This window comes from Hypomesus transpacificus, chromosome 22 (genome assembly GCF_021917145.1).
Source record: "Hypomesus transpacificus isolate Combined female chromosome 22, fHypTra1, whole genome shotgun sequence".
In the NCBI taxonomy this organism is placed as follows: domain Eukaryota; kingdom Metazoa; phylum Chordata; class Actinopteri; order Osmeriformes; family Osmeridae; genus Hypomesus; species Hypomesus transpacificus.
Window position 1 is genome coordinate 1,040,593 of NC_061081.1, and position 27,019 is coordinate 1,067,611.

The 27,019-nt window shown below is 42.9% G+C and overlaps 3 protein-coding genes across 5 annotated transcripts in view; 1 reads left to right on the forward strand and 2 right to left on the reverse strand.

Moving 5' to 3' along the window:
* LOC124484328 (lipopolysaccharide-responsive and beige-like anchor protein) overlaps positions 1-3,359 on the reverse strand; it is a 135,438-nt gene extending 132,079 nt beyond the window's left edge. The window contains 1 exon segment of the mRNA XM_047045212.1: positions 2,427-3,359. Coding sequence (XP_046901168.1) covers positions 2,427-2,615 — 189 coding nt within the window. The 5' untranslated portion in view covers positions 2,616-3,359.
* Positions 3,360-5,545: 2,186 nt separating this feature from the next.
* rps3a (ribosomal protein S3A) lies at positions 5,546-8,072 on the forward strand. The gene is made up of 6 exons (XM_047045952.1): positions 5,546-5,645; positions 6,371-6,474; positions 6,727-6,914; positions 7,318-7,526; positions 7,631-7,740; positions 7,898-8,072. The coding sequence occupies exons 1-6, from the start codon at positions 5,584-5,586 to the stop codon at positions 8,026-8,028; spliced, it is 804 nt and encodes a 267-aa protein (XP_046901908.1). The 5' UTR covers positions 5,546-5,583; the 3' UTR covers positions 8,029-8,072.
* A 6-nt stretch (positions 8,073-8,078) lies between these two features.
* Positions 8,079-23,430, reverse strand: sh3d19 (SH3 domain containing 19). 3 transcript variants are annotated; one of them, XM_047045948.1, is made up of 22 exons: positions 23,219-23,430; positions 22,913-23,024; positions 18,208-18,247; positions 16,857-16,897; positions 16,710-16,749; positions 16,169-16,298; positions 15,778-15,961; positions 14,391-15,566; positions 14,083-14,190; positions 13,800-13,924; positions 12,950-12,990; positions 12,558-12,789; positions 12,377-12,445; positions 12,046-12,192; positions 11,886-11,952; positions 11,492-11,622; positions 11,275-11,333; positions 10,849-11,081; positions 10,366-10,412; positions 10,012-10,201; positions 9,339-9,436; positions 8,079-9,164 (listed from the first exon to the last, which is right to left on the reverse strand). In XM_047045948.1, the coding sequence occupies exons 2-22, from the start codon at positions 23,010-23,012 to the stop codon at positions 9,048-9,050; spliced, it is 3,375 nt and encodes a 1,124-aa protein (XP_046901904.1). In that variant the 5' UTR covers positions 23,013-23,024; positions 23,219-23,430; the 3' UTR covers positions 8,079-9,047. The 3 variants fall into 3 exon arrangements, with proteins under 3 accessions (XP_046901904.1, XP_046901906.1, XP_046901905.1); XM_047045950.1 differs by having other exon boundaries at positions 22,937-23,024; positions 23,219-23,428; XM_047045949.1 differs by lacking the exons at positions 22,913-23,024; positions 23,219-23,430 and adding an exon at positions 22,736-22,890.
* Between the last annotated feature and the right edge of the window lie 3,589 nt (positions 23,431-27,019).

Below are 27,019 nucleotides of genomic sequence, written 5' to 3' on the forward strand. Positions count from 1 at the left end.
GGTTGCCACAGTAACCGCCACAGTGAGTCTATGAGGCCTGGTCCAGACAGCCGTCGACCTTGCCTCCGGGTATAAAAACCCAGGTTACATTCCAAACGTCTAAATCCCCCATCTCTGGTGTCGTTTTTGCTGCCTTAGACCCAAATGGGCTACACACAAGTCAATGGTTTACAGAGCTGGGAACTGCTCACTGGAGTCTTTCACTGGCAACTTCAATGGGTTGTGGCCCCTTGGGTTTGTCTCAAACCATTAGAGCAACAATGATTTTCCACAATATTTCCTACAAACATGTTCCTACAAACATGTTCCTACAAACATGACATGCTACCCTGGTCAGAGATAATGCACCACACACTAAGACAATGCGACAATGCCTTTGTCTATAATCCAGCTTCACAAACCTTTATCCCAAAGCAGACACTTTGCATGATTATCAACTGTACTATGCTATATTATTCACACCATTGAATACTACCCGAGCTTACTACATGCTCGCCCAACCAGTGTTCCATGACCTGATATTCATTTGAAAGACACTGGTTGGAAGAGCATCTTTTTGTCCACACAATCACACCGTGTGTGTGTGTGTGTGTGTGTGTGTGTGTGTGTGTGTGTGTGTGTGTGTGTGTGTGTGTGTGTGTGTGTGTGTGTGTGTGTGTGTGTGTGCGTGTAAGTCGTCAGCTGAGTAGACTGCAAATGAGCTACTTCTGGAGAGGAGGCTCAGATGCAGGTGATGAATCAGATTACTGCCCAACTGGAGTGAGAGAGAGATATGAAGGGGGAGAGTGAGAAGAGAAACAGTGAGAGAGAGACAAAGAGACAGAGAGACAGAGAGACAGAGAGACAGAGAGACAGAGAGACAGAGAGACAGAGACACAGAGAGACAGAGACAGAGACAGAGAGACAGAGAGACAGAGACAGACTATTAAATGCAAAGTGTAATCGCAAAAAAACTAACTCAGATGACATTGGATACGCCAATCAGACCTTGTGACAGAAGGGGACGAGCACACTCAGATGTACTGAGCTCCCAGGGACGCAGACACACTGAGCTCTCCAAAACACTTCATTGTCAGCCTTCATTGTCTCATGTTAATTTCTGTGTAACGCCGCCACACTAAGACTCGACTGGCTTTTACTTAGTCAGATGTCATAATGAATCACTTTCACATAATGAACATGCTGCAGGATCATTTTGAGCTCAAATGATCCGAAAAATGCTACCTTTTGCAGTGAGTGACAGCACACTGATATCACTGAACCAGAGACAAGAGGGGTGAATCCTTCGTATGTCACAAATGCTCATGCTCAAGTCACTATCTTTGGCTTGACATTTGAGACGGCAATTTAAATGCTAGGGCCTTGTTATGTCAACCTCTTTTGCAGTTTTCTAGCGGCGCTTTGGCAAGAAGTGATTGGGGCCTGTTGCCTTTGAGCGAGGTAGCTGCATGGTCAGTTGACCCAGACTAACCACCCGCCCCCCCCCCCCCCCCCCCCCCCCCCCGCCCCCACACACACACAAAATGTTGGAGCCTACCCTGAAGAGACATGGGGGGCAAATGTTCTTTTCTGGGTATCTGACGACCACTCTCTCTCCCTTTTTGTCTGATGTCAGACTTCATTATGTTACCACAGTGACAAAGCAGTTTTGCAGGTTTGTCCTCTCCCCTTTCATTCCCTTACCTTCTCATTCCACTAGCTGGCCTCACTTCGGGTGAGCTTACTATCCCCTTACTTCCTTGTGATATTTCATTCATTCAGTGGCCTGCTCCTCAATGTCCTTCCAACCAGCCAGCAGGCAATCAATGACCTTGTGAAAAAGTTGCTAAAAGATTTACCCAAAAAATTAAACCTTGATAGATCCAATGTATTGCATTTGGCCAGCATTTTCGCTATAAAGCACTTCAGTCAGTAGGCTATTGCTGATCCAGGTATTTTAACATGTTTGGAATAACAAGATAATTTGTTTAGACTGCATATTTTGTAGCATATTCACATTAAATATAATTTTGACGTCATTAAAAGTCAATTCACTTTTTTTAGTGTAGCCTAAAGTAGGCTACGTTATCTAAGATGATCTAGACTAGTTGTGAAATATAATCCACCACAACAAAAACGTTTATTTTTTAACTGGTTGGGTAAAGCAATTTGCCAGTCTGCTAATGTGTCATACATAGGCTAAAAAAGTCAATTAAGAAACAACCAACAACATTTTTACACGCCATTACGTATTTGTAAACGTGTGTCCTATGACTCCTCATGTTGCTAACCTGCCACAAATTGTATAACACATAGCATATCCCATTCTATTGGCCTCTGTGTCCATGTTAACATCTCACTCACATATCCAGGTTGGTTGGCACAAACGTAACATGATCATTTGCATACTTGCCATGGCCTATTCTGAGCGTCTGTAATCAGCTTACCAGGTTGAAGACGGTCTCCACTATGTCACGGTTCGAAACTTCCCCAACTTCTACCAAGCCAGCAAGCACGGCGAATTTCATCCTTATTCCCCTGATAGGAATCCCTGGGTTAAGCGCCATAGATTGTCCTTTTTCGTCCTGGCCCCCATTTCCTTGCCGACCAGCACCCGATGTCACTTTGCTAGCCATTGCTAAATGAAAGACAGGGCAGGTGGCGTTCACAGGTAAGGCACCTGTTCACCCTCAAAGGCAGTGGTGCAAGAGTCGCTAGAATATTGTATTCCCTGGTCAGTTACGTAGACAGTATGGCGTTAAACAGGAAATATATTTCCCTCCCCATCCAAACAGTTTTCCAAAAATGCCTTCAACTCAACAAAAGATGAGTATTATCTCGAAATAGGCACACACGGACAAGAGCAGACTGTCCAGTGTATGACACCGCGACATTGGAGTTGTCACTGCGTTTCCAAGTAGAAGTAGGCTCTCCTCTGTCGGAAACTTGATAGGGGACAAATGGAATAATGCAGCAAAAAAAGCCCAAGCCAAAATGGTGCGGAGTAGCTTGATAATATCCGTTGCCAAGCAAGGTCGCTTAGGTCTTGCCCTTCTCCCCCTCAGTCAAAATGTAAGCGAGGGAACTGCGACTTTCATTTCTTCGGTAAAGGCTACGGTAATGGAACTATTGTCAATGGCTTGACAGGTAGCTCACTGTCAGGAGCAAAACTCCAAAACGAGGGTCAAGTCCAAGAACAGCTCCAGTGGTTCTCCACAAAGGACAGCAGTCCACTCGGCGTTTCCACCGAAACACCAAGAATGAACTAAAATTCAGTGTTAACCCACTTATAGCGCATTCTCTTCCTGATTTACCCCCTGCTACAGCTCGTCCGCGCCATGACAGTACTGTATTATCCCTCGAGCTGGTAGAGCATGCGCAGTACAAACCCTTACATTCGCCGGGTTTGCTCAGGTGTAGTTCAGGTGGATATCGCTTGTGAATTTGGTGGAAAGGTTTCACTAAGAGATCATAGTTGGTCGTCGCAAATATTGACATACAAACCAGAAATGCGTTCTTATGTTCCAGACAGTTGCTGTCTCTCAAGTGGATATATTTAAATACATATTAGAAAATGTAGGTTGGTTTCTATTCATTCACGAGTGCCAATTAATGTTATACAAAATGTATGCTGTAAATGTGTATAAAATATGGTGTAAAATAAATGGAGATTTAAATTGTAAACTGTCCATCGTCCTTTGATACAGACGCCACCGAAAAACTAACATGACATGCTTTGCGTAGATCTTCAAGTGATTGATTGGTGACCCGTAATGTTTGTGAAACTATTATTATCTTTGATAGCCTATTTGTAGGCAACAATCCATTCACAGAAATAAGGAAGAACTAAGAAGCACACGACCATCAGGCAACGTTTTTTGTATTCAAAACCTCTTGTCTCTTGTCGTGTCTTCGCTGGCTCTTGTAGTTGGTGATTCCTTGGCACAGCAGAAAAGCTCCAAATGCTGTTGCCAAGAGGGAGTCAGTGAGTGAGCGTCACTTTTCTGTTGACCTCACAAGCCATCCCAGAGGAGTCTGGGAGTCAAGGAACACAGCCCCACAGGCACCAGCAGAGAAAAGTCATGGCTTGTTTCTGTAGCAATGGCCTGTTACTAAAGTGATTATGGCTTGAGGAAATTTACGGTTCAAAACAGGTTTCTGCCCATTAGTTCGAGAATGGAACCTCATTGAAACAAAATGAAAGTACATTTTAGAATAATGATGTGACTTGTCATAGCCTACAGGTAATAAAACAGCTAATTTAACTGCCATTTATATATTTTTGGAGCTGTTGGCTCCATTTTGTTATTTTGCCCTCTATCAAAAGTAATTTCTTAATATGATGATCATCACATTCTATGCGCTCATCACCTAAGGGAAATTAGTTCATAGGATGTTGGTTTGTTATTTTTAAAAAGATAAGTGGAACAAGATAAACAAACTCAAATGGGGCCTGTGTTCACCCCCCCCCCCCCCCCCCTTTCTCCACAGGCCATATTTGATCAGAGAGTTTAAGCTGAGTGAAGAGTGTTATGTTACGCTGACACAAGGGATTTATAAGACTCCTGAGACAAGATTCATCCCTGTGATGATGCCTCTCTGAGAAGTACACTGCCTTTTCCAGCTTCAGTCTAGATCTAGAAAAACATATATAGGCCACGGGGGCAAATGAGACATTTTTGCAATTCTGCATCCATTTAGAACAAGATGTTCTTATAGATTATATGTGGAGGGGAAAACACATTTAAAAGTAAATTGTTTTACTGGCCGTGTATATAAATGAGTGTAGGAAAAAGTCAAATATGGCAATTTTAGGACAGAAAGTAAGTGTTGGAGGTACATTTTACTGGGTAAAAGATAGTGTTTCACTACATTATCTCATTTTTATAATGTTGTTTGAGGAGTTTTATAATGCCTTTTAATGAAGAAGAAGAATCCATATGAATTTTTTTTTATTAAAAGTGTAGTTTCTGGTTACTCTTTTCTTGGTGTTTAAAGTCAGACTAACCTCAAACAATCATATGCTGCAGGTTATGTAGCCTACAGCTTCAGTGGTCACATCTTATGTCTCAAAAACTCTCTTTGTCTTGGTAACCTTGTAAACCAGGCCATATGTAAGGCAGAGACCATAAACACCTGCATGGAATTACTGCTACCAGTTTGGATGACATGTTTGTACCGTAAAGATGCAAGTAGGCAATAAACCATCTTGGATATTTTGAGTAAACACACTATCAATCCAATTGAGCCCAAGATGGCATAGTACTACTAAATATAAGCCTACATTTGGTGCTTTGTTTGTAATATGAATAGTTCAACTGTTCAACTGTTCAACTGAAGAGTAGCCTAATTTGTATCATATGATCAACTTTTGTAATAAAAAGTTTGATTGCATTTTCTTATGCAACTCAACAGCAAGCATTGTTAACAATGAAACAAAAGTTTCAAAGATAGGCCGCCTAGTTTATTTTTCAGTCAGTAGATGGCGACAAAATATCCTTTGTTATCAAAACAGACCTCGCGACACGCGAGAATGGTGAATCTCAGTCTCTTTATTTCTCGCGGTAATTCGTACTTCCTCCTCTTTTACTCCCTGTAGCCAACATGGCAGTCGGCAAGAATAAGAGGCTGACCAAAGGCGGCAAGAAAGGTGCCAAAAAGAAGATGTAAGTATTATAATAAATGTATCAGATAGTACATTGCACTTATATAAATGCAGTTGAGTGAAATAGGCTTTAGAAATGTTAGGGATGATTGAGATTTTAACTGGATGTTCTAAGCTCGGTGCTAGGCTCCTGAACTCACCGCGCGTAGTATAGTAGATGGCACACGTTTCATTACGCAAGCGAGCTATAATTGTATGTAATACTTCCATGTTAAATGTCGTCCCTCATGACGATGGTAGTTTGTGAATTCGGTAATCCTACAAAATGTTGAAGGGCAATTGGGTTACCCGGCTCTTTACCACTGACTGGCTAGCTACTTACGGGTCGTGTAGCTAACAAAATGGCAGTGTTGGCAATCCACGCTTTTATCAAGGAACATGACATTGTCACTGTTATTTGAGATTGACTGTACTAGGGTCTGAGAAAGCTTGTCCGTCATCAAGTGCATTTGAGTCACGTTCGGTGCTGCTAAGGGAACCAGCCTAAGTGAGGCCTTTACTCCATGCTGAATCAAAACACATTGTACATGACGTATACGTACCTGGTACGTTTCATACCAGTTATTGGATAGTTGACAAGAGAAATTAACGATTTAAACGGTATTTAATACTATTGCCCTTTCTACGCACACCCGTGCAGCGACGTGATAGACCAATGCCATATAATGCTATGATGTCGGGCAATCAAGAAAGTACTCTTAATTCTAACGATCCACTTTCTTTTAGCGTGGACCCTTTCTCCAAGAAGGATTGGTATGATGTCAAAGCACCAGCCATGTTCAACATCCGCAATCTTGGCAAGACCTTGGTCACCAGGACTCAGGGAACCAGTAAGTCCTAAGCTTCACATCAGATGCATGTGGTTGTTAACATTGGGACAGTTTTCAACTCTATGGACTTAAAAAGTTAAATGTATGATGAAAGTATAGCTAACCATAAGGGAATGTAGGTGTTTGCTCCAATATGACACCTGATTACTAGATAAAAGATCAGCTGAGGTTCCCTTGTGGGGCCCCATTATGCACCTCTTCCGGGTACCTTCGATTCGGTCAGTCACCATGCTTGTCGTCAACCCCCCGCAGGAATCGCCTCTGATGGTCTGAAGGGCCGTGTGTTCGAGGTGAGCCTTGCTGACCTGCAGAATGACGAGGTGGCCTTCCGCAAGTTCAAGCTCATAACCGAGGACGTGCAGGGCAAGAACTGCCTGTGCAACTTCCACGGCATGGACCTAACTCGTGACAAGATGTGCTCCATGGTCAAGAAGTGGCAGGTATAGACCCTAGAGGACACCCTAGAGCAGGGGTGTCCAATCCTGGTCCTCGAGGGCCACTGTCCTGCATGTTTTAGATGTTTCCCTGCTCCAGCACACCTGTTTCAAATGAATGGGTCGTTATCAAGCTCTGTGGAAGCCGGGTAATGACCATTCACTTGAATCAGGTGTTCTGGAGCAGGTAAACATCTAAAACATGCAGGACAGTGGCCCTCGAGGACCAGGATTGGACCCCCCTGCCCTAGAGAAATGCTGTGTGTTCAGGAGTACACGTTTCTTGAAATGTTTAAGATTTGCTGACTAATATCAAACAACTTAAGGCATAAGTTGTTCTGACCTACATGCAGGGTCCAAGCATGCCGCTCTGCTGAGTTAAACTAACCGTAACTCCCACCCCCACTAGACCATGATCGAGGCCCACGTGGACGTGAAGACCACAGATGGGTACCTGCTGCGTCTGTTCTGTGTAGGCTTCACCAAGAAGCGCACCAATCAGATCAGGAAGACCTCGTACGCCCAGCACCAGCAGGTCCGTCAGATCCGCAAGAAGATGATGGAGATCATGACCCGCGAGGTGCAGACCAACGACCTCAAGGAAGTTGTCAACAAGCTGTAAGGCCAAAAGCATTCTGTGGAAACCCATACACGCATGCAAACTGATAATGATGCAGAGGGTGTACAAGTGTCTAATTTAACACTATTTTTTTGTCTCCCAGTATACCTGACAGCGTCGGTAAGGACATTGAGAAGGCTTGCCAGTCCATCTACCCCTTGCACGACGTGTTCGTAAGGAAGGTCAAAATGCTGAAAAAGCCCAAGTTTGAGTGTAAGTAACCTAATGTTGAAAAATCGACAACTCCTTTGACACAGTTGGAAAGTAAAAGTAGGATTTGCAAGTTCAATGCCCCTTGTAAAATAAAGTAATGGTCCTAGGTTTTGTGAACCAGATGCTGCATAGGTCTAACTGTTTGGTCTGTTGACAGTGGGCAAGCTGATGGAGCTCCATGGTGAGGGTGGTGGCGGCACCACCGCGGCCAAGCCCACCGGGGACGACACCGGAGCCAAGGTGGAGAGAGCCGACGGCTACGAGCCCCCCATCCAGGAGACCGTCTAGAACACCCTCTGACAAATTTAATAAAAAATGTAAATGACTGGAAACTGCGGTTTTTATTAACGTAGTTTAAATATTCATTTTAAATGCAGAATATCCTTTTAAAAGTAGTTTGGGTAGCAACTAAATTAAATACTCTTAATGGCGTGGAATAGTTATTTTAAGGTATTACCTCTACAGCAGTGGTCCTCAACCCTGGTTCTCAAGTACCACCTGTCTTGGATGTTTCCCTGCTCCAACACACCTGATTTAAATACATGGTAATTACCAGGCTTCTACAGTACTAATGACCCATTTATTTGGATCAGGTGTGTTGGAGCAGGGAAACATCTAGAACATGCAGGACAGGTGGTACTTGAGGACAGGTTTGAGAACCACTGCTGTAAAGGTATTCACATGGGATGTGCTAAAACTGCAGGCATGTCTTATGCGTGAGTTGAGGCCTTTGTAGGGATAGATCAGGGGTGTCGAACTCCAGTCCGAGGGCCGCAGTCCTGCATGTTTTAGATGTTTCCCTGATCCAGCTCGCCTGATTCGAACGAATGGTCGTTATAACCACCCATTTAATGGAACCAGGTTTTGGAGCAGGGAAACATAACATGCAGGACAGCGGCCCTCGAGGACCGGAGTTCGACACCCCTGGGATAGATGGAGATTAAAATCCAAATTACATTTAATACTATGACTTAAGTAGAATAAAAAAAACAAGCCTGTACAGTCCTTTTTGATCAAGTTGGGCAATAATTTTAATATTAAGCTGTGCATTTAGAGAACAATGACTTGTAACACCAACAGACGAACATTTTAATTTTAAAATCTTTAAAATGTACATGTATAAATAAAAATGTTAACATACAAAGAAAACACAAATGGGTGGGGGTTGATGTCCAGTGGAATAGGAATGTCAGTAATGCCAAAGTCTCCTATTTCCATTGTTACAAATCCATTCTTCTGGTCTGTATGCCTTCGAGGCACAAAATGGTTTCTAGGGTTACAACTGCAGAGTTCTGAGTCAGTCAGCGTCATGGCTCCACTAACACCGCTACATAGTTTTTAGGAACCAAGGCCCGTTTCCCTCTTAGATCTCCCAGGAACCACTCGTCATTCACTGACTCCAGGTTGGCTATCATGTCCCCCACCTAAAAGCAAAGATGGTATGATGACTGAAATGTGGACATTTTTCCACTTTTTGTGTTCTTTATAACATTTGAATGGGCTCACTCAGGACAGGTATGTGTTTCATGATAAATATGGCAATCAGATTGGAGCCCTGTTTGCATTTGATGCTACAATAAATACTTGATGTCTTTCACCTGTATGGAGAGCTCTTCCTCGCAGTTGGACTGAAAGTTAAACAGTGCCTTGGCTCTCCCTAAACCACTGGGTTGTCTGCCCATCTCTGGAGAAAGGTCTGTTGGAAGATGAATAATTTATGTTTCTTTTTCCAGTTTATGCTTAAGATTGAGACAGAACAGTAAATATTCCATTCATGTAAGGTACTCTCAAACTGCTTGCATTAAATACACTTATTTTACCACAAGAGGATGCCCTAACATTACACTGAAAACAGCTTGGATCTGCTTTAAGCAAAAGCACACCTATCCTTCACTCAAGTAGGAGTACAGATACTCATGTTTAAAAAGACTGCTAAAAATTGAAGTACTCACTACATTTTCATATTTTTTTGTTGGAAACCTTTTTGAAAATATATTTTTCAAGCTTTTGAAACCTTTTTTTTTTTACACAGTGAAAGGAGAGGAGAGAAAACACCATGCCACCAAATACAGATTAAACCAAAGTTACAAGCCTGGCGTGAACATTTAAGAAGTAGAAAGTACAGATGTGTTTTTCTGATACCAAAAATCTATTCCAGTACAGTAACAAAGTATTTGCACTTTGCTACTTCCCATCTCTGCAAGTCTAGACATCATGACATCATGAGTATATATCAGTGCCCATGTAGCCTGAACCCTGGCCGTCCCTAACCTGAGCTACTGGTCTCCACGAAGGCCCTGGGGAAGACCCCCTCCCGGCCACCGAGCCTTCCAGAGCTCCAGTCAGCGTCTATGTGCTGCAGGACCAGGATCCGCTCCCCCTGATGGAAGGACAGCTCCTCCTCTGTCTGCCCGGCAAAGTCATAAAGAGCCACAGCCCACTGTGATCCTGAGGACAATGACTGAGAGGAAGAGAGACATGGCTGAGGTTACACCATACGCCATTGCCAAAGGCCATCAACATCCATGTGTGGCTATGTTTACTTGAATGGATCGATGGCTAGACCAATCAATCACATTTTGAGAGTGAATGAGTGAGCATTCACAATGCCATCATGGGCTGTACCTGAACTGGTTTGGCAGCCTCTTGGGTCTTGGCTGGGGCAGTCATGCCTGAAAAAAAGGTTAGGTAGGTTATTCAAAGTGTCCATAGAGTCCATACACACTGCAAAGGAAAAAACAGATGTGTAAAGATCACTATGGTACTTTTCAATGCATTAATGCAGTCAGGAATGCCAGAGTAATACAATGTGCTGTGTTAACATTACAGAAATAATTTCTCTTTTTTACAATATTATTTGTTAAAAAATTTTTACAGAAACTTTTTTTTTTTTAATGATTTCGAATATTCAAGAAAAAGAAAAGAATGAAGGACATCTCAAGGATGAGAGAAAAAAAATAAGTTTAACCATAAAAGGTGCAGGTCAAGAAATGACTACACTTTCTGACCAAGCCTAACTGGTCCCTTGAGGAAGAAAAAAAACTTGAAACTAAAGCTAGAATATAACGTTCTACACCACGGCCCAAAAACTACTTTAAAACTGCGTACCGGGCAGAGCCATCTTGAAGGGTTGGGACTGTTGCTGAGTAGCTGGAGGTGGAGGCAGGTCCTCGATGACATCCACATAGTCGATGGGGAAGATTCCGGAGCAGCTTCCTACCTGTCCTCTCGCCCACTCCTCGCCCATGTACCCCAGCAGCCTGATCACGTCCCCCTCGGAGAAGGTCAGCTCGTCATTGTGCTCGCCCTCAAAGTCAAACCGTGCCACACATCTGGGGCCGCTGTGGAGGAAACAGGGGGGGGGGGATAACGGTGTAAGGAACAGAAGGCATATTGGGATTGGTGGCTTTGAAGCTGCAAGTGGGATTCATCAACTTTCAGAAATGAGAGGTTGGCGTGATGTTGGCATAACGGTTATTGGATTGCTAGGAATCAATACAAAGCCTCCACACATCTCATCTCTGATCACCATACCTGACTGTAGCAGCTGGGGGCTTGGCCTTCCTGACATCTGTAGGTACGGATGCATTTGACTAAAGAGAAAAAGTAGCGGCAAAAACGTCAAGCTACAAAACACGATGGGTTTTCATCTACAAATCTGTACTGTTGACATTTAAACAACAAAGGAGGATCATTTCCTTCGGAACCCTAATTCTCAGAGGTCAGAATGTGTGGCGTGGAAGCCTCTCACCAGGACTTTGGCATAGCTAACGGGGAAGAACCCAGAGGATCCTCTGCAGGTGCCGCGGTACCAGTCGCTGTCCACCTGCTCCACCACGGTCACCACATCTCCTGCCCTCAGGCCCAGCTCCGATGGACCCTCTGGACACACATACACACACTGTTTAATTAACTAGTGATCCCAATGTATTTATTTATTTTCTAAAAAACGTCCTTTCCTTTCTTTGTTCAATTCTTCACATAACATGATAGTTCAGTGATAAGCACCTCTCCAGGGAAATTAATGAGATACTTCCAGAGCAAGAATTACAGTAACCTTGGCTCAGATTTGGCAAAACATTGACTTTAACAATATGTGCTATGTCTACACTTTTTATAAAATATTTGTGTGAGAGACACCTTACCTGGAGTAAAGTCATGGAGGACCTGCACCTGCATACCAGGGTTATTTCTTTGGACTGGACTCACTTCCTAAAAAAACAAAAGGATAAAACAATGTTAACATTGCTGAATTGCCACAGTGAATTTCCAAGTCTCCAGTGTGACTAGACCTTCGCCGTGTACCTGTGGTGTAGCCTGGGTGGGTACAGAGTGAGCGAGAGGAGTAATGATCTGTAGGTGACACTTCGGGACGCGTCCCCTGAGTTCTCCTGTCTGGCATTCGAAGGTGTTATGGTCCACCTGCTCCAGCAACAGCAGCACCTCATTCCTCTGGCAGGAGGAAAATCAACCATGTAATTTGACTCATTTCTGCTGATTCATCATTCATCATTTTGTTTTGCACAGTTACAATAATACGTATGGGAATATGGCATCATCACGTACAGGTTAAAAGGGGAAAACATTATACAAATGAATAAATACAACTTTTCATTCACAATACCACAATAATTACCCGGAATGATAACTCATCTGGATTTTTTGCTTCGTAGTCAAACTGTGTGATGCCATGAGGAAGTTCGAGCTAAGAGAAGAGCCACAACAACCAGTAAGGAGACAATTGACACACACATCCCAACCCAGCAACAGTTAACCCTAGTAAAAGGGACCTGTGTGTCTTTAAGAGCCAGACTCACCGTGTATTTATTATAGAGGTGGTGACCAGGTTTGGGTCTAGGGGGCAGTATGGGTACCTTCCTTTTAGGCATCTGAGCCTGGATCCGGGGCTGCTTGGGTGAGGGACTTCCCCCTGGTGCTCCATGGGTGGAGGGGGCGCGGCCTGTTTTGTCTAGCCTGGGAGGAGGGGGCCGTCCTGGGCCAGCTTTGGCAGGAGGTGGGCGAGGAGGGGAGACCTTACCTCCAGTGGGTCTGGAAGAGTTGGATGGAATTGTGAAGTTAACTGAAAAAGATTAACTGGGGCTTATGGTAGGTTACTCGTTTACAGTGGGTCTGGCCACTACTGAGCACAAAGAAGACAAACCGATGGCTGCAGATTCAGTGGATTCATTACATTCAGTAGATCACTCACCGTGGGGGGAAAGATGGCTCTTGACCAAAACTGAAGGAATTCTGTCATTCGAAAAACAATATATCACTCCATTACATACAGCAAATAACTTTGTAAGTGTAACTTCTCAACAGGCTGGCCATAGGCTGGCCATATTACCGAGGACAAAACCACCTGCATCTACCTCCCAAAAACCCCCTAAATAACCACGCATAAACAGATCTAAACAAATCTCAACCTGGATATACTTTTAGCTTAGTCACTGCCAGCAGCTTACTATACAGTACGCGTTGTTAACACTGACACTATGACTGACGCATGAATGCTAAAACACGACTGGTTTATCAAGGCAAGCAGGTAAAATGTTTTTCAGGACTGACGTACAATTGACATTTTCAATTCTCTTTTCCAGTTGTGTGTTGTTCTGTTGGGTTTAGAGATGTTAAATGAGATGAGTCACAACAAAAGGAAAGAAAGCATTGAAAATGATGATATGTTGGTTGTTTTAAGCCTTTCCAATGCAAAGGGTTTAGTGGATACCTCTCAGAAGAGGAAGTTACAACTGTCAAACTGTTCCATTTCCTGTTTTCGACTAGGAATGACAACAAAAACTGTACACTGGCTCTCACTTCAACCCCACTGAATGAGTGAGTCCACTCAAATTGTTTGTAAGCCTGTGTCTTTAATTACGTTTTTCAATTATTGTTATTTTATTTAAATTGTATTTAGCAGATGCTTTTATCCAAAATGACGTACAGTACAGAGGGTGATTGGGGGCATCTTGATCTTCAGTCAAGTGGTCTAATCACTGAGCTATATCCTCACCCTGTCTGTCTTTGAGTGTGAGTGAATGACAAAGTGAAGGTCTCACCTGGGAGGGCAGGCGTGTGATGGGGGATGGTGTGAAGCTTTGCCTATTGGGGATAGGGGGAGGGAGGGAGCCCACTGGCTTCTGAACAGGGAGAGGAGGAGGGAAGTCCGGAGAGTCCTCAGAAACTGAGGGATGAAAAACCCAACCCGTCATTCCAGACAGACTGCTACTCTGAGGTGTGACAGTGACTATGCAGCAGCTGTACTCTAAACCCCTTAGGTAGTAGAATGCAAGGATCAAGTTCAGAACAGTCAGGGGTCAGGCCTGTGGGTGGTTGACTCACGTTTAACGGAGCCGTTCAGACTGGGCACTCTGATGGTGGTGGGTCGTCTGGTGATACTCTCTCTGGTGAAGGAGCCAGCGCTACGTACTGGCTTGACTGGGGTGTTGGCTGGGGACAGAGACAGGCAGTACAGATTAGACCCTGGCAGACAGAAGGTCTAGATTTGAAAATACAGTTTTTCAGTCAGCAAAAGCTATCTATAAATGGCTATAGCCTTTTAGATGTTTGTCTTGATCTAGTTATTGACTTCAGCATGGTGCCAACACATAAATGCTTGTGAAATTAGCTTAAAAGTTTGTTTTTCTTACTTGTGGGGCTTTCAACATAATCATTCTCTGAGTTGGTCTCCATGGACAGGAAGGTTGAGTTGTGGTTGTTGAAGTTCAGTGGTTCCTTCCTAGGTGTGAGGGGGACCAGAGCCTGCACTTCCTCTTGGGAGTAGAAGGCCTTGGCCCGGGCTGCCACAGAGGGCAATGAGGGGGGAAAGACTGCAATCTTGGTGGGAGGGGTTTCCGATTCCTCCTTAGATGGTAGGTCTACCGAAGGCTTTCTAGGAAGTAGGGGTCTGGGGGCTTGGGTGAAGACAGTGGGTTGAAGTATGGTAGAAGGTACTGAATCAAAGAAGGGGGACTTGATGGAGGTTCTAGGGGCGAGGGCAGGTTTGGCGGCCATGAATGAAGAGACTGCCCCCTGGTGGTTGTTAGTGGTACCCTGCGTGTCATCTCTGAGGGTTTTGATGGAGGCTCTGGGGACCATGGCAGGTTTGGTGGCAACTGGGGGGGCTTTGAGGTGAGCATTTCTGGGTCGGGGTTCAGGATATTCCTGGGCAGCTTCCCCTTCTGTTCCTTCATCTGTGCTGGCCTGGCTCTCGAAGGCTTGGATCCGGGCCCGGATGTTCCGTTGGCTGTGGAGGGCACTCATGTCGCCCTGGTCACTCTCGTCTGATTGGTCACTGGAGTCACAGCTCTGACCGCATAGGCCGTCTGCACAAAATACCTCCAACAGCTCCTGCAGGTACTTATTGGAGGAACAGTCTGTTTTCGCAATGGGGGTCACTTGAGTACATTCACCGTTGTCACTGAGTCTGACCAGGGTCTGAACTTTGACCTCTTCTGGGATTGGTTGCTTAAGGGATTTCAAACGAGGAAGTGGAGTGGGTCTTTTGGCAAGTACCGGTTCTGCTGAAGAAAGGACAGGGTGCTGGGACGAGATGGCAGGTGAGTCTGCCTGGGTCGAAACAGGTTCAGAGGGTTTGTTTGAGGTTTCAAAACTCACAGAAACAGATGGGGTGTGTGTGTTTATACAGCTGTCTGGCAGACTGGGTGGAACTACAGCTGACTCGGTTTTGCTTTGGCTACCAGTGGTAATGGATGCTGTCTGAGTTGAGTTCACTTTGGTGTCGCCACAACCCTGAGTTTCACAGGTCAAGTCACATCGCAAAGGCTTTGGAGGTGAAGGTCTTGGTGGCTTAAGAGGCTTTTGACCTGTATTGGAATCAATGAAGACACAAGTTTAAGCATCTAGTGCCTAGTACATTTTGATTTGTAAAAGAACAATACAGTGTCAAATCAGAAACAAGAAATGGAATGTACAATAATTTAAATAAATTGTGACTCTGGAATATTGCTGTATTCAGAATTAGTGACCATATCAGAAGGTAAATGCTGCTATTAACACTGCTATAACAAATTTTACCTGTAGAGTTTTTCTTTATTGGCAGCGAAGCCTCTGTCTGTTCTGGTGTAGCTGTGACAGTGGTGTCTTCCTCTGCAGGGTCAGTCTGGGTGGAGATCGTTGTGGATTGGCGACGGGCTGTGATCGGCGTGGCAACGTGTTCCTGGGTCTTCTCTTTGATGACCTGGTCATAGGATGGTGGGGGCTAAGACACAAGAGAGAGGGGTGCACACACACACACACGTCACTCACACACACCTGGGTTAACAAAGCAAAGATTACTGTTGTGTTGGTTTGTTTCTGGGACATTTCCAAACACACAACATGCAAATCAGGTTTTGATGTCAGTGTATTAGTTGATGCGCCTTTTAAGGCCTGAATGTGAAATCACTTCAGTGAAAACATGCTGTACCTGGGTGGAGTTTTGGAGGGCCCCTGTCCAGACTGGCTGGGTTGGGGGTGAAGTGAAGGCCCCAGAGGTGGCTGGGAACCAGGTATTACTGGCCAGCGGCTCTGCAGACAGGATGGTGATCTCTGGTCGTCTGAAACACAAGACCCAGTTCTATTCGTGATCATAATCTCCCACAATGCACTCACTTACCCCGGAATAAAAGACGACCATGAATTAAGACCGAATTGTGTTTTTACTTTTTATTGATCATGGGACGATGCTCACTTTCATCATGACAACCCTGTGTTACTAAGCATTAGGGCACGATGAAATAATATGAAATGAATGTCGACCTAGGTCACGCATGCTTTGTTCATTTAGTCTCAGTGAAGAAAAAAAATATGAAATATTAATCTGAAATAAGAAACATATGTATAGCATGCTAGCTCCTTCTGATTCATTTCAAACATCTGCAGGAGACGTATGAAACAAAGGACTGTATTCAATCAATGGTGCCTTGGATTTTCCTACGTTGAACTACACAACTGACGATGACAGTTACCTTCTGTCCCTGGCGTGGTCACTCTGAGAGACGCTTCTTGCTGTGGGATGAAAAGACAACTTGTGTTTTTCATTTTAGATACAGTGTTTTCCGTTTATGAACATAAATGGAAACTACTTTGAGGGAGTAAAACAAAAATCGACTCACTTCTTTTGATGGCAGCTCGTATTGAGGACAGGGGTCCCTGGCTGAAAAAGACAACAGAATGGGTGAGGCATCTTCCAGCACATCAAAGAGTTTCCCAACTCCTCGTATAACATACAGGGGTAACTTACTACAGCAGGATCTCCTTGCATGAGCCCAAAGGTCAAATAACGAACACAAAAGGCACACAGCTGTTTGTAACATGATACAGATTTTCAGTTTCAAAAAGCTAAAGCTGATCATTAATGAATACTTTTTTCATTATCTCTCTCAATATCACAAGCGTTAGCAGAAGCATACTTTGACCCTCTGAGCAAATTTTTTCACCCACTTTCATTTTCAACCCCACCCTACCAATACACTTTAACCAACCTCTTCAGATTCCCAGAAGCTAAAAGCACAAGCTACATTAGAGCCGACCTCGGGTTAAAGAGAAGGCCTCATCTCCAGCCCAAGACAGAGACCATTATGAAAATGTATTTTAGCCCTAGTATGCAACTTCCCTCTCTGGCACAAATCCACATCCTTAATGGAAAACCAATTCCGGAAGATACAGCCTATCTCCAGTACAAATAACCCATTGTTGCATTTAAAAAACAATGTATTTCTCAGCTATGACTTCCTGGTTGTGCTTTTTTGCGGTCGTCATGGGAGTCCATCCCCATGACAGTGGGACCCCAGTGATGCTAAACTCTCTCAGGAGAGGGGAGATGAGAGAGAGACCCTGTATGACTGGCATCTAATGTATCCTTCTTTAAAATACTAAGGTGAACCATACTAAGGCGAAGTTACGTGACTGGTTAGGACAATTGAATAAGTTCTTTAAGAAGTGGTTAGAGAAAAGAAGTATGTTGTTTTACAATGACATCAACCTATTTTATGATTTCACAATGTGGTGTGAAATCATTTTGGGTTACAGATCTAGGACTGTAACACAAGTAGAACAAGCCCACTGTGTTTTTCACTTAATCAGGGAGGGAAGACCTCAACTTGGCTCTCACGGCATAAACAACTGTGCCCATTCAAAAAGCTGTGACCTTCGTGCCCAGTGTCCGCCAGTCCATCAATGAGGATGGATCAGTGTATTGTCTGGCTGTTCACAAGCTCCCAATCAGCAAATCTGCCTCTTAAAGGGACAGCGTTCAAACACAGGAGCGAGACAGAGCATCTGGGAGCATAACCCCAACACAAGGTTTGCTGAGAAGTACCAGAGACTTACCAGCAAAATCTGTGTTCTGTGATGGTTTAATGAGACATTTTGTGTTGTGATTTTGTACAGCACACAATACCTTTAAACCCTGGAAACCCTGAATGAACATGAAGATAATATACATTATACTTTGGTTATACATACCTGGAAATTAAATGCTCTGGCTTATTTCTCTCAGACCGATCTGCAATGAAAGACAAAAAGCAATTTTAACAATAACGATTCAGTCTCAGCATACTGTATGTACAGATAGTTGGTTTCTCAACAGTAACTTAAATAACTTGTTCCAAAGTGTTTTATTCCAATGTGCAAACAACACATTCATTTTTTTCAAATTAACACAGATTTTTCTTGAGGCAGTCTCCTTGCCCACATCAGGAATCAGGAAGTATGGACAAACGAGAGTGTTAGTCAGACATTCTCAAATTCTGCACATTCTTTCAATAAATGCCATTGTGGATGCTTTAAATTTACGAGGCAGAATGACATTCAGGACAAGCTTTACAGGTGTCACCGCTCCTGAAGAAAACCAGATTGTGACATCTAACATTCCTACACTACGACTAGTACCAGTCCACAAACCATAATAATCTATAACATGGAAGATCTACTGACATTTTCTGAGCTGAGCTATCTATACACTACTGGTTCTATTACTACTAGTTTACTTTGAGCCAGTTTGACCTGGTTTCCAGACTCTGTTTAAAATGTATGTGTTTTTTGTGCTGGGAGTAAACGGAAACAGGTTCCATAGCAGTACACATTTACATTGATGCATTTAGCAGACACTTTTATCCAAAGCGACTTCCAAGAGAGAGCTTTAGAAAAGAGCATAGGTCACTGATCATAACAACGAGGTAGTCCCAAACAGTACACACCATCATACAGGTGAAGTCAGAGTGTATTTGCATCGTCAGACATTTACAAACAAACTAAAGCTTTGTGTTACTGTAACACATGATCTCACACCAACTACACTGTAGGATAATCCCCCTCCCATTACTAATGCCTCTGCCTCGTGTCACTAGTATGGAAATGATAGGCCAATGATCCCATATGAAAACATGGCACACGTTCTTCACTCACTAACTTTTCCTTACTTTAAAAGAAGTGTGAGGGGAACAAACTTAAGGACAGGACGAGGAAACATTTTGACTATCCAGTGCCAACTCCTCCCCACAATGTCACAATATGTGAATTATAACATTCATATTAATGTCCCCAAGCATAATTATCATTGATTAAATGGTCCATCTACACTTTTGAAGTAACATCTATAACCCACAGTTAATATTATTGCTTCACTAAACAGACAGCGTATATTAATTATAGACTCTCCTACCTGTTTAACTGATAACATTCATGTATTATTTTGTTAATATCCCAGAGATGGTAAGTCATTCACCAGATTGTGTGTGTATAAGTGTGTGTGTGTGTGTAAAGGAATACAGTGTCCAGTGGATAAGGCTGGCTCTACTAGACACTTCTCCACTGGTGTGTTGAATAGGCCAATCAGAGTCGATGGAATGTGGTAATTCTGGAAATACTCTACCAAACGTACTCCCAGCCGGCTATTCCATTGCAAATGAAAAACGTCAACAAGGAACTGTTGGGGTTGGTTTACAACACCCGTGTTGACTTTCCAGAATAGGATCAAGGCCTCTGTTTCCTGTGTAAAGCATTATTATGGGGGCCTTTTTGGTACTGGTGTTTGGGCTGGCAAGGTTGTTAATCACATATGTAGACACACCTTTTCTTTTCCTATTGTTGTGTTTTCACACCCTAAAAACACACATACTTTTGTTCTTAACTCATCTGTCGTTTGATTGGCAACTGGTGGTAGGTGCTAGTACTGCAGTAGGGTGGCATATGCTTGAATGAACAATTCACTGACCCACATACAATACATATGTGCGAATTAGATATGCTTGTATCAAATACAACTTTTATCACAGGAACCACATTGTAGATGTTGTTTGGAAAACCCTCAATGGACAAACATCACAACATTATTTTCCTTATAGAAGTTGCTTGGCAAGAATTTCAAACTTGATGAAAGAGACCTTTCACTATCCGGATTCCGTCACACCTATTTTTCAAACATTATTTAGCTCCTTAATAATTAGGCATGTTTCTGCCAGTTTTTCTGCCAGACCAGTTTCTCCGATTTTGTCATCGTTGATTTAATCAATGATGGAAGTCTATCTTCCAGGACTGTTGACAATTCCTGAAACAAAATATTTCAACAGTTTTCCTGGGATACTTGGAATTTATTATTATTGGCTAACTCAGGGTGACCTGACCCACTTTCAATGCAGAGACGGAGACAGAAACAGCCAGATCACTGACTGCTTCTCAAGAGGGTTTGCTGTCCAGGAAGGACCTGCTAATAGCTACTATGTCATGAGGTCATTTACAAAGACACAACTCCTCACTAGGGAAAATGGAGGGATGTATTACAATGGAAGTTTTTAAGATAGTACCCACCAAATACACTTCTTTCATAACACTTCTTAGATGGAGACCTCATAACTCTGTTAGGTAAACAGGTTCACAAGAAAAAACATTGTGTATTTTCACATAGTTCTTACTTTGCCTATCATTTTGCTATCAAATATGGAGAAAGGGGAAAACCCTTGAACACATACCACTCTTACAAGCCCACATGCTAACGTCACTCAGACACAAGAGAAGACCCTCTACAAAGAACAAGTGGTGGTGTGTGTGTGTGTGTGTGGGGGGGGTTGGAGGAAGAAAAAGAAAAAAACTATTTATCACGCTGTGCAAGCAGAAACTTCAGAGGTCGTGGGCAGGCTGATTCCCCACAGAGGCTGTGGGCATGGTGAAACAACACACACAGCTGTGATGTCAAAGCCCGTCTCAAGCCTGCAAACGGACTCAGGTACAAGGCAAGCAGACACGGGCATGTAAGGACACTCACATTTCAATGTGTATTGTCCTAACCCTGACTCTAAGCTTCTTCCAAAACTATCATATTTGTAGCTCGGGGTGCATATTCTAATTCCCACACCGGACACCCCTACGGTGGTGTGAGCCTCACCTCGTATCTCAAGGTTGACACCTTTAGAGGTGGGGAGTAATGGAAGACCTGGGTTGTTTCCAGGGCTGTTTGACAGGTGAGTGGAGCAGCTGTACTCCTAGCTGGGAAAGGGAGGCTCATAACGGAGTTTACAAACCGTCGCCATGAAGACGACTGGAGGATTGTTCAAAATCATTCCGATGTTTGAGATTCTCTCTAGACATCTGTTTGTTTGAAACGGTATGGAGTTACATGGGTTGTGGTAGTAATTAAAATGCCATAGTCCAGAGGATATGGTCTCCATCAATCAGCAGAACACATAACCAACAAGGAAAGTTTAACTTTCACACTGAAAACCATTTTTGACAGAATTATGTTACTTGTGGATAGCATGCTAGACGTTCATCAAATTCTGATGGTGAACATGAGTCATTGTTATTGATGTGGTCTCAGAAATTAGTCATTTAAAGACTTTCTGGGCAAATAACTCTTCTAACATCTTGCTTTGACAAATGGAACGTGACAAAATCCACAGTCATCACAGAAAACGTACACCCTGACAGATTTGGGTGGTTCCCTAGACAAAGATACAATGAGCATGATGTCACCTGATCTGCTCCAAAAATAACTTGGTATGGGTGCAGCCAATCATGGAAATGCGGTAAACATGCCTTGACATCATAGAGAGATGGAAGACAGCCAAAAGGGCCTGTTCCCTGCAGTCACCACAAGCAGGCCACCTGCCTGGATGGGCAGGCCGAGACCCCCACCCAGGAGACAACTGTTGAGTCAGGGAAGGGGATGGGGGAGGGGGGGGGTTCATGGATGGTTTGGCTGGGCTGGCATGGTCGGTGTTTGCCTCACAAGGAAGAATAGCTTGTAACTCTCAACCACTTAATGTGACACAATTATAACGACAATGTATTTGATGCATTTCAAAACCGGCATGATGGTTGAGCGACATTACATCAACTTGTTGGACTGGACTTAACTGAACATTAAAAAAACCCCACTGTGGCTAAATTATGAGGTGTCGGAACTGTCAGTTACAATTTATCTGCCACAATAGCTGCACTGTCTGCCAGAGTAGGGTGACACATCACAGGCGTGTGAGGTGGATAAATAGAACTGCCTGCATGAACATGTAGTTACAGCCATTCTGGCACTGGGAGACAGGATTTCAAACACTTTGCATTTTGACAGACCATGGAAGCTGACTCAAATCAAACTGACTGCTTCGCTATGATGTATACAGAGAGAGACTGGCTGGCTGGCCTCCTGAATAAAGGCGACATTCACTGAGTAATGCAGTGAGGCTGGGTTAGTCACAACACATTTTGTCAGCTTCGTTTTAGTGACCAATATGAGGCATATTGTATTGCTTCAATACAGATGTTTTGCAAAGCAGATAATTCCATTTCTACTAAGCCTATTGAAATTGAAAGAATTAGGCTAGGTTTTAATCGGTTATGGCGCTTTTTCGACTCACTTTGTTGCAGGGCCAACACATGCCATCTCAAGTTTCTCCACCGGCTGATACCATATTAAGTGAAATATTGCTGACTCACGGTAAAATAACGAAAATCGTTAAATATTTGGAAGCAACAACTGTTGTCCTTTTGTAAAACACACCTTGACAGCCTTGGCTACAGCACCCATACACAATGACTTCACCTTTTGAAAACGGGCGACATTCTACGGAAATAAAGATTCCTGGCATAAGCCACCAAGTGTAGGCTTTGCACACACCACTCGCGATACTTTAAGACAATAGACGTTCCAAGTTGTTACACATCTACACTTTCCTACCTGTGACTTCATTTTCAACTTTACCTGTTGCTTGATTTCGGTTCCGCAATTCTCTCAGCTCCTCCTCCTCTTCATCACGATTGTCTATTGCTTCAGCCATTGAAGACGAGAACTGATGAGGAGAAAAGATAATTTACCGAATTAAAGTTTTTGAACAATATAGCTTATTATTCTGCAGTAGAGAAGAATACTTTTTCAAAAATGGTGTCTACTAATAGTGGTATTTAAGAGCGGATTTTTTTTTTTACGTTTAACGTAGTAAAATGTTGATACACAATTTAACAATATTCAAAATAAAGCACCTACCTTGTCAACACGATAATCACTCTAAACTATACTCGAAGCGTGAAAGTCAGGACAATTTGGGCTGACCGTACAGTAAACGGACTGGGGGTGGTGCTTATTTGAGGTAAAAAAAGGAGTGGCAGACAAAACACAACTGAAGTTCAGTCACATGAATTATTTACCCAGCAATCACAGAAAATAAAATAAATAAAAAATAATCCAATGAAAAACGCCAACAGAACATAAATAATGGACTGCAAGTTTGCGCTCGAGTTTCCATAAATGTTGGCCACAGCGTGTATAGGCTGATGAGAAAAGGTTGCTTGAGTTTAAACCCTATTCGCTCTCATTGAGATCATGAGCGGACCTCCGCCCAATATGATGATGACCTCTCTCGCTCTCTTTCTCCATCTGACTCATGTTTCTGTGTAAATGGGAGAGATACGAGTCTGTACGTGTTTCGTTCTTTCCAGTAGCAGACCCCAAACACTACTCCTATGACTGAACTGAAACTGCGCACACGTTAAAATTATACATGAAAATATGCAAAATGTTAGTAAAAGTAATGTTGTTGTTATTTAATTGGCCTAATTTGGGGCCTTTTCGCATCGTAGTGTCTCCCCCCGGAGGCCAAACCAGATGTCTGCAAGACTGCGCGAAAAAAGTTGACTGCAGCACAGTCTTTGACCAATTGATGTCACTATTACCTTAACAATTCATAAACACAACACATGTCTGGAACAGACCGTCAGACAGACAGACATAGATACATTTGCTGAAGGGGCAGTGCACAAATTACATGCTCAAAGAACATATTGTACAGTAAGATTTGTGACAAGTGTCATATCTCTAAAGTGCCACATGGGGGTAGCACATGCAACTACATCCAGAAAAAGGTATTTGAAACCAGAGAAGTGCAAAGTTCCACTTACCATGTCATATTCTAATGAAAGGCCCTACTGACAATGACTTCGATGTAGTAGTTTCACTTGCTGTTGACAAATATGCTTGCTGTAAATTGCTTTTTAAGCAAATCCAAGCAGATTTGGGGGATTTTCAAGCAAATCCAAAGGGACTGAAATCTAAATTAAAACGCACACCCTCATTAGCATCCTCTATCAGAGTAGCAGTGATGGACATCTAAACCCAAAGTGAACAAAATTGTAAATGAGCAGATCTGAGATAAAAAAAAAACTATAAGTTCCCAGCATAACGAAGTGGACAGTGATTACTTGGTGATTTTATCCACTGAGAAATTTGACATTTACATTACAAAGATAATTTAGTTATGTTTAGTTTGCGGAAAGGTGTTCTACTGTGTTTGCATTAAATGAAGCTTTAAGTGTCAGCAGACCTGTTTTCTGAATCTGTTTACCATGCATTTGTTTACCATGCAAATATTTTGGTAGGATGTATACATTTCTAATCCGATTCCATGCTGACCCCCCTCTGTCCTCTCCCTTGCATAAACCTCCAGGTTGCCATGGCATCAGCTGAAAAGGACAGCAGGTTTTGTGTTTTTGGGGGCGGTCACATGGAAGGACACAAGCCTCTGGAGACACCAGATGCGACGGACCTATACTGCACTTGATTTTCTGTACTCTTGTTTTGCACGGTCAGCCTCAAAGTCTTTCCCTCTCTATTCCTGTTAGCAGATTCTTTATTTTTTTTCTTTCTTTAGTTTCTTCCCACTTTCCCTAAATGGTGACTCCACTTGGCCCGTACCCAAGAGCACTCCAGGGCCAGTCATTCAGTTTATGTGAAACACACACACACACAAACACACACACACACACACACAAACACACAAACACACACACACACACACACACACACACACACAAACACACAAACACACACACACACACACAAACACACACACACAAACACACAAACACACACACACACACACACACACACACACACACACACACACACACACACACACACATGGGAGCTTATCAGCACCTCTGAAAGGATAAACAGTACGCTTAGTCGACACATTTAAATATCAAGCAGTCAAAGATGTTCTCTGCTGCAGCTCGGGTTCCATAACATCCTGTCCTTAACAAACATATGCCATAAGCCAATGAGACCTCCGTTTATTGTTGTATTTTGAACCTTTTTGTTAAAAGTGTATAGCCAGTACCTTTTTCTTTTCATTGTGATATAACAGATACACCATGATTAAAAGTGCATGTGAGGTGATAGACTTTGTCACTTTGAATTTGCTTGTGTGGAACATAGGAGATTGCATTTCTACCTTTTCCATGACACATACAGTGCCCTCCAAAAGTATTGGAACAGTGAGGCGAATTCCTTTATTTTTGCTGTAGACTGAAAACATTTGGGCTTGACATCAAATAATGAACGTGAGACCAGAGATCAACGTTTCAGCTTTTATTTCCAGGTATTTACATCAGGATCTGATGCACAACTAAGAAAATATCACATTTTGTTTGAATCCACCCATTTGTCATGTGAGCAAAAGTATTGGAACAGATATACTTAAAACATATTTAAGTGAATAAGACTTAATATTTAGTTGCAAATCCTTTGCTTTCAATAACTGCAGCAAGTCTGTGACCCATTGACGTCACCAAACTTTTGCATTCTTCCTTTTTGATGCTTTCCCAGGCTTTCACTGCAGCCTCTTTCAGTTGTTGTTTGTTTTGTGGGGTTCCTCCCTTCAGTCTCCTCTTAAGCAGGTAAAATGCATGCTCTATAGGGTTTAAGTCTGGAGATTGACTTGGCCAGTCTAATACCTTCCATTTCTTGCCCCTGATGAACTCCTTTGTTGTTTTGGCAGTGTGTTTTGGGTCGTTATCTTGCTGCATGATGAAGGCTCTGCCAATCAGTTTGGTTGCATCTTTCCTTAAATTGGCAGACAAAATGTTTCTGTAGACTTCCGAGTTCATTTTGCTGCTGCCATCATGTGTTACATCCTCAATGAAGATTAATGAGCCCGTCCTAGAAGAAGCCATGCAAGCCCAAGCCATGACATTACCTCCACCGTGTTTCACAGATGAGCTTGTGTGTTTGGGATCATGAGCAGTTCCTTTCTTTCTCCAAACTTTAGCCTTTCCATCACTTTGGTAAAAGTTAATCTTTGTCTCATCAGTCCATAAAACTTTGTCCCAGAATTTTTGAGGTTCATCTCTGTACTTTTTGGCAAATTCCAGCCTGGCCTTCCTATTCTTCTTGCTAATGAGTGGTTTGCATCTTCTGGTGTAGCCCTTGTACTTTTGTTCATGAAGTCTTCTGCGAACAGTAGATAGTGATACCTTCACTCCTGCCATCTGGAGGTTGTTGCTGATCTCACTAACAGTTGTTTTAGGGTCTTTCTTTACAGCTCTCACAATGTTTCTGTCATCAACTGCTGATGTTTTCCTTGGTCTACCTGTTCGACGTCTGTTACTTTATGCACCAGTAGTTTTCTTCTTCTTCAGGACATTCCAAATGGTTGTACTGGCTATGGCCAATGTTTCTGCAATGGCTCTGATTGATTTTCCATCTTCTCTAAGACTCACAATTGCTTGTTTTTCACCCAAAGACAGCGCTCCGGTTTTCATGTTGTTTTCACCTCTGAATACAGTCTGCATAGACAAAACCTATCTTACCCAATCTGAACCTGAGTGTAGACATTCAGTGGTATTTATTGATTGAATAATGTATGTAATAGGACACACCTGGGCAACAAAACACACCTGTCAGTCATATGTTCCAATACTTTTGCTCACGTGACAAATGGGTGGGTTCGAACAAAAAGGTGATATTTTCTAATTTGTGCATCAGATCCTGATGTAAATACCTGGAAATAAA

Coding starts and splice junctions, on each gene's coding strand:
- rps3a (XM_047045952.1), top strand. CDS start 5,584: ATGGCAGTCGGCAAGAATAAGAGGCTGACCAAAGGCGGCAAGAAAGGT. Junction 6,475..6,726: donor CACCAGGACTCAGGGAACCA/GTAAGTCCTAAG, acceptor AACCCCCCGCAG/GAATCGCCTCTGATGGTCTG. Junction 6,915..7,317: donor CCATGGTCAAGAAGTGGCAG/GTATAGACCCTA, acceptor CACCCCCACTAG/ACCATGATCGAGGCCCACGT.
- sh3d19 (XM_047045948.1), bottom strand. CDS start 23,012: ATGGCTGAAGCAATAGACAATCGTGATGAAGAGGAGGAGGAGCTGAGA. Junction 16,750..16,856: donor ACGAGCTGCCATCAAAAGAA/GTGAGTCGATTT, acceptor TTCATCCCACAG/CAAGAAGCGTCTCTCAGAGT. Junction 11,623..11,885: donor CCTCCATGACTTTACTCCAG/GTAAGGTGTCTC, acceptor ATGTGTGTCCAG/AGGGTCCATCGGAGCTGGGC.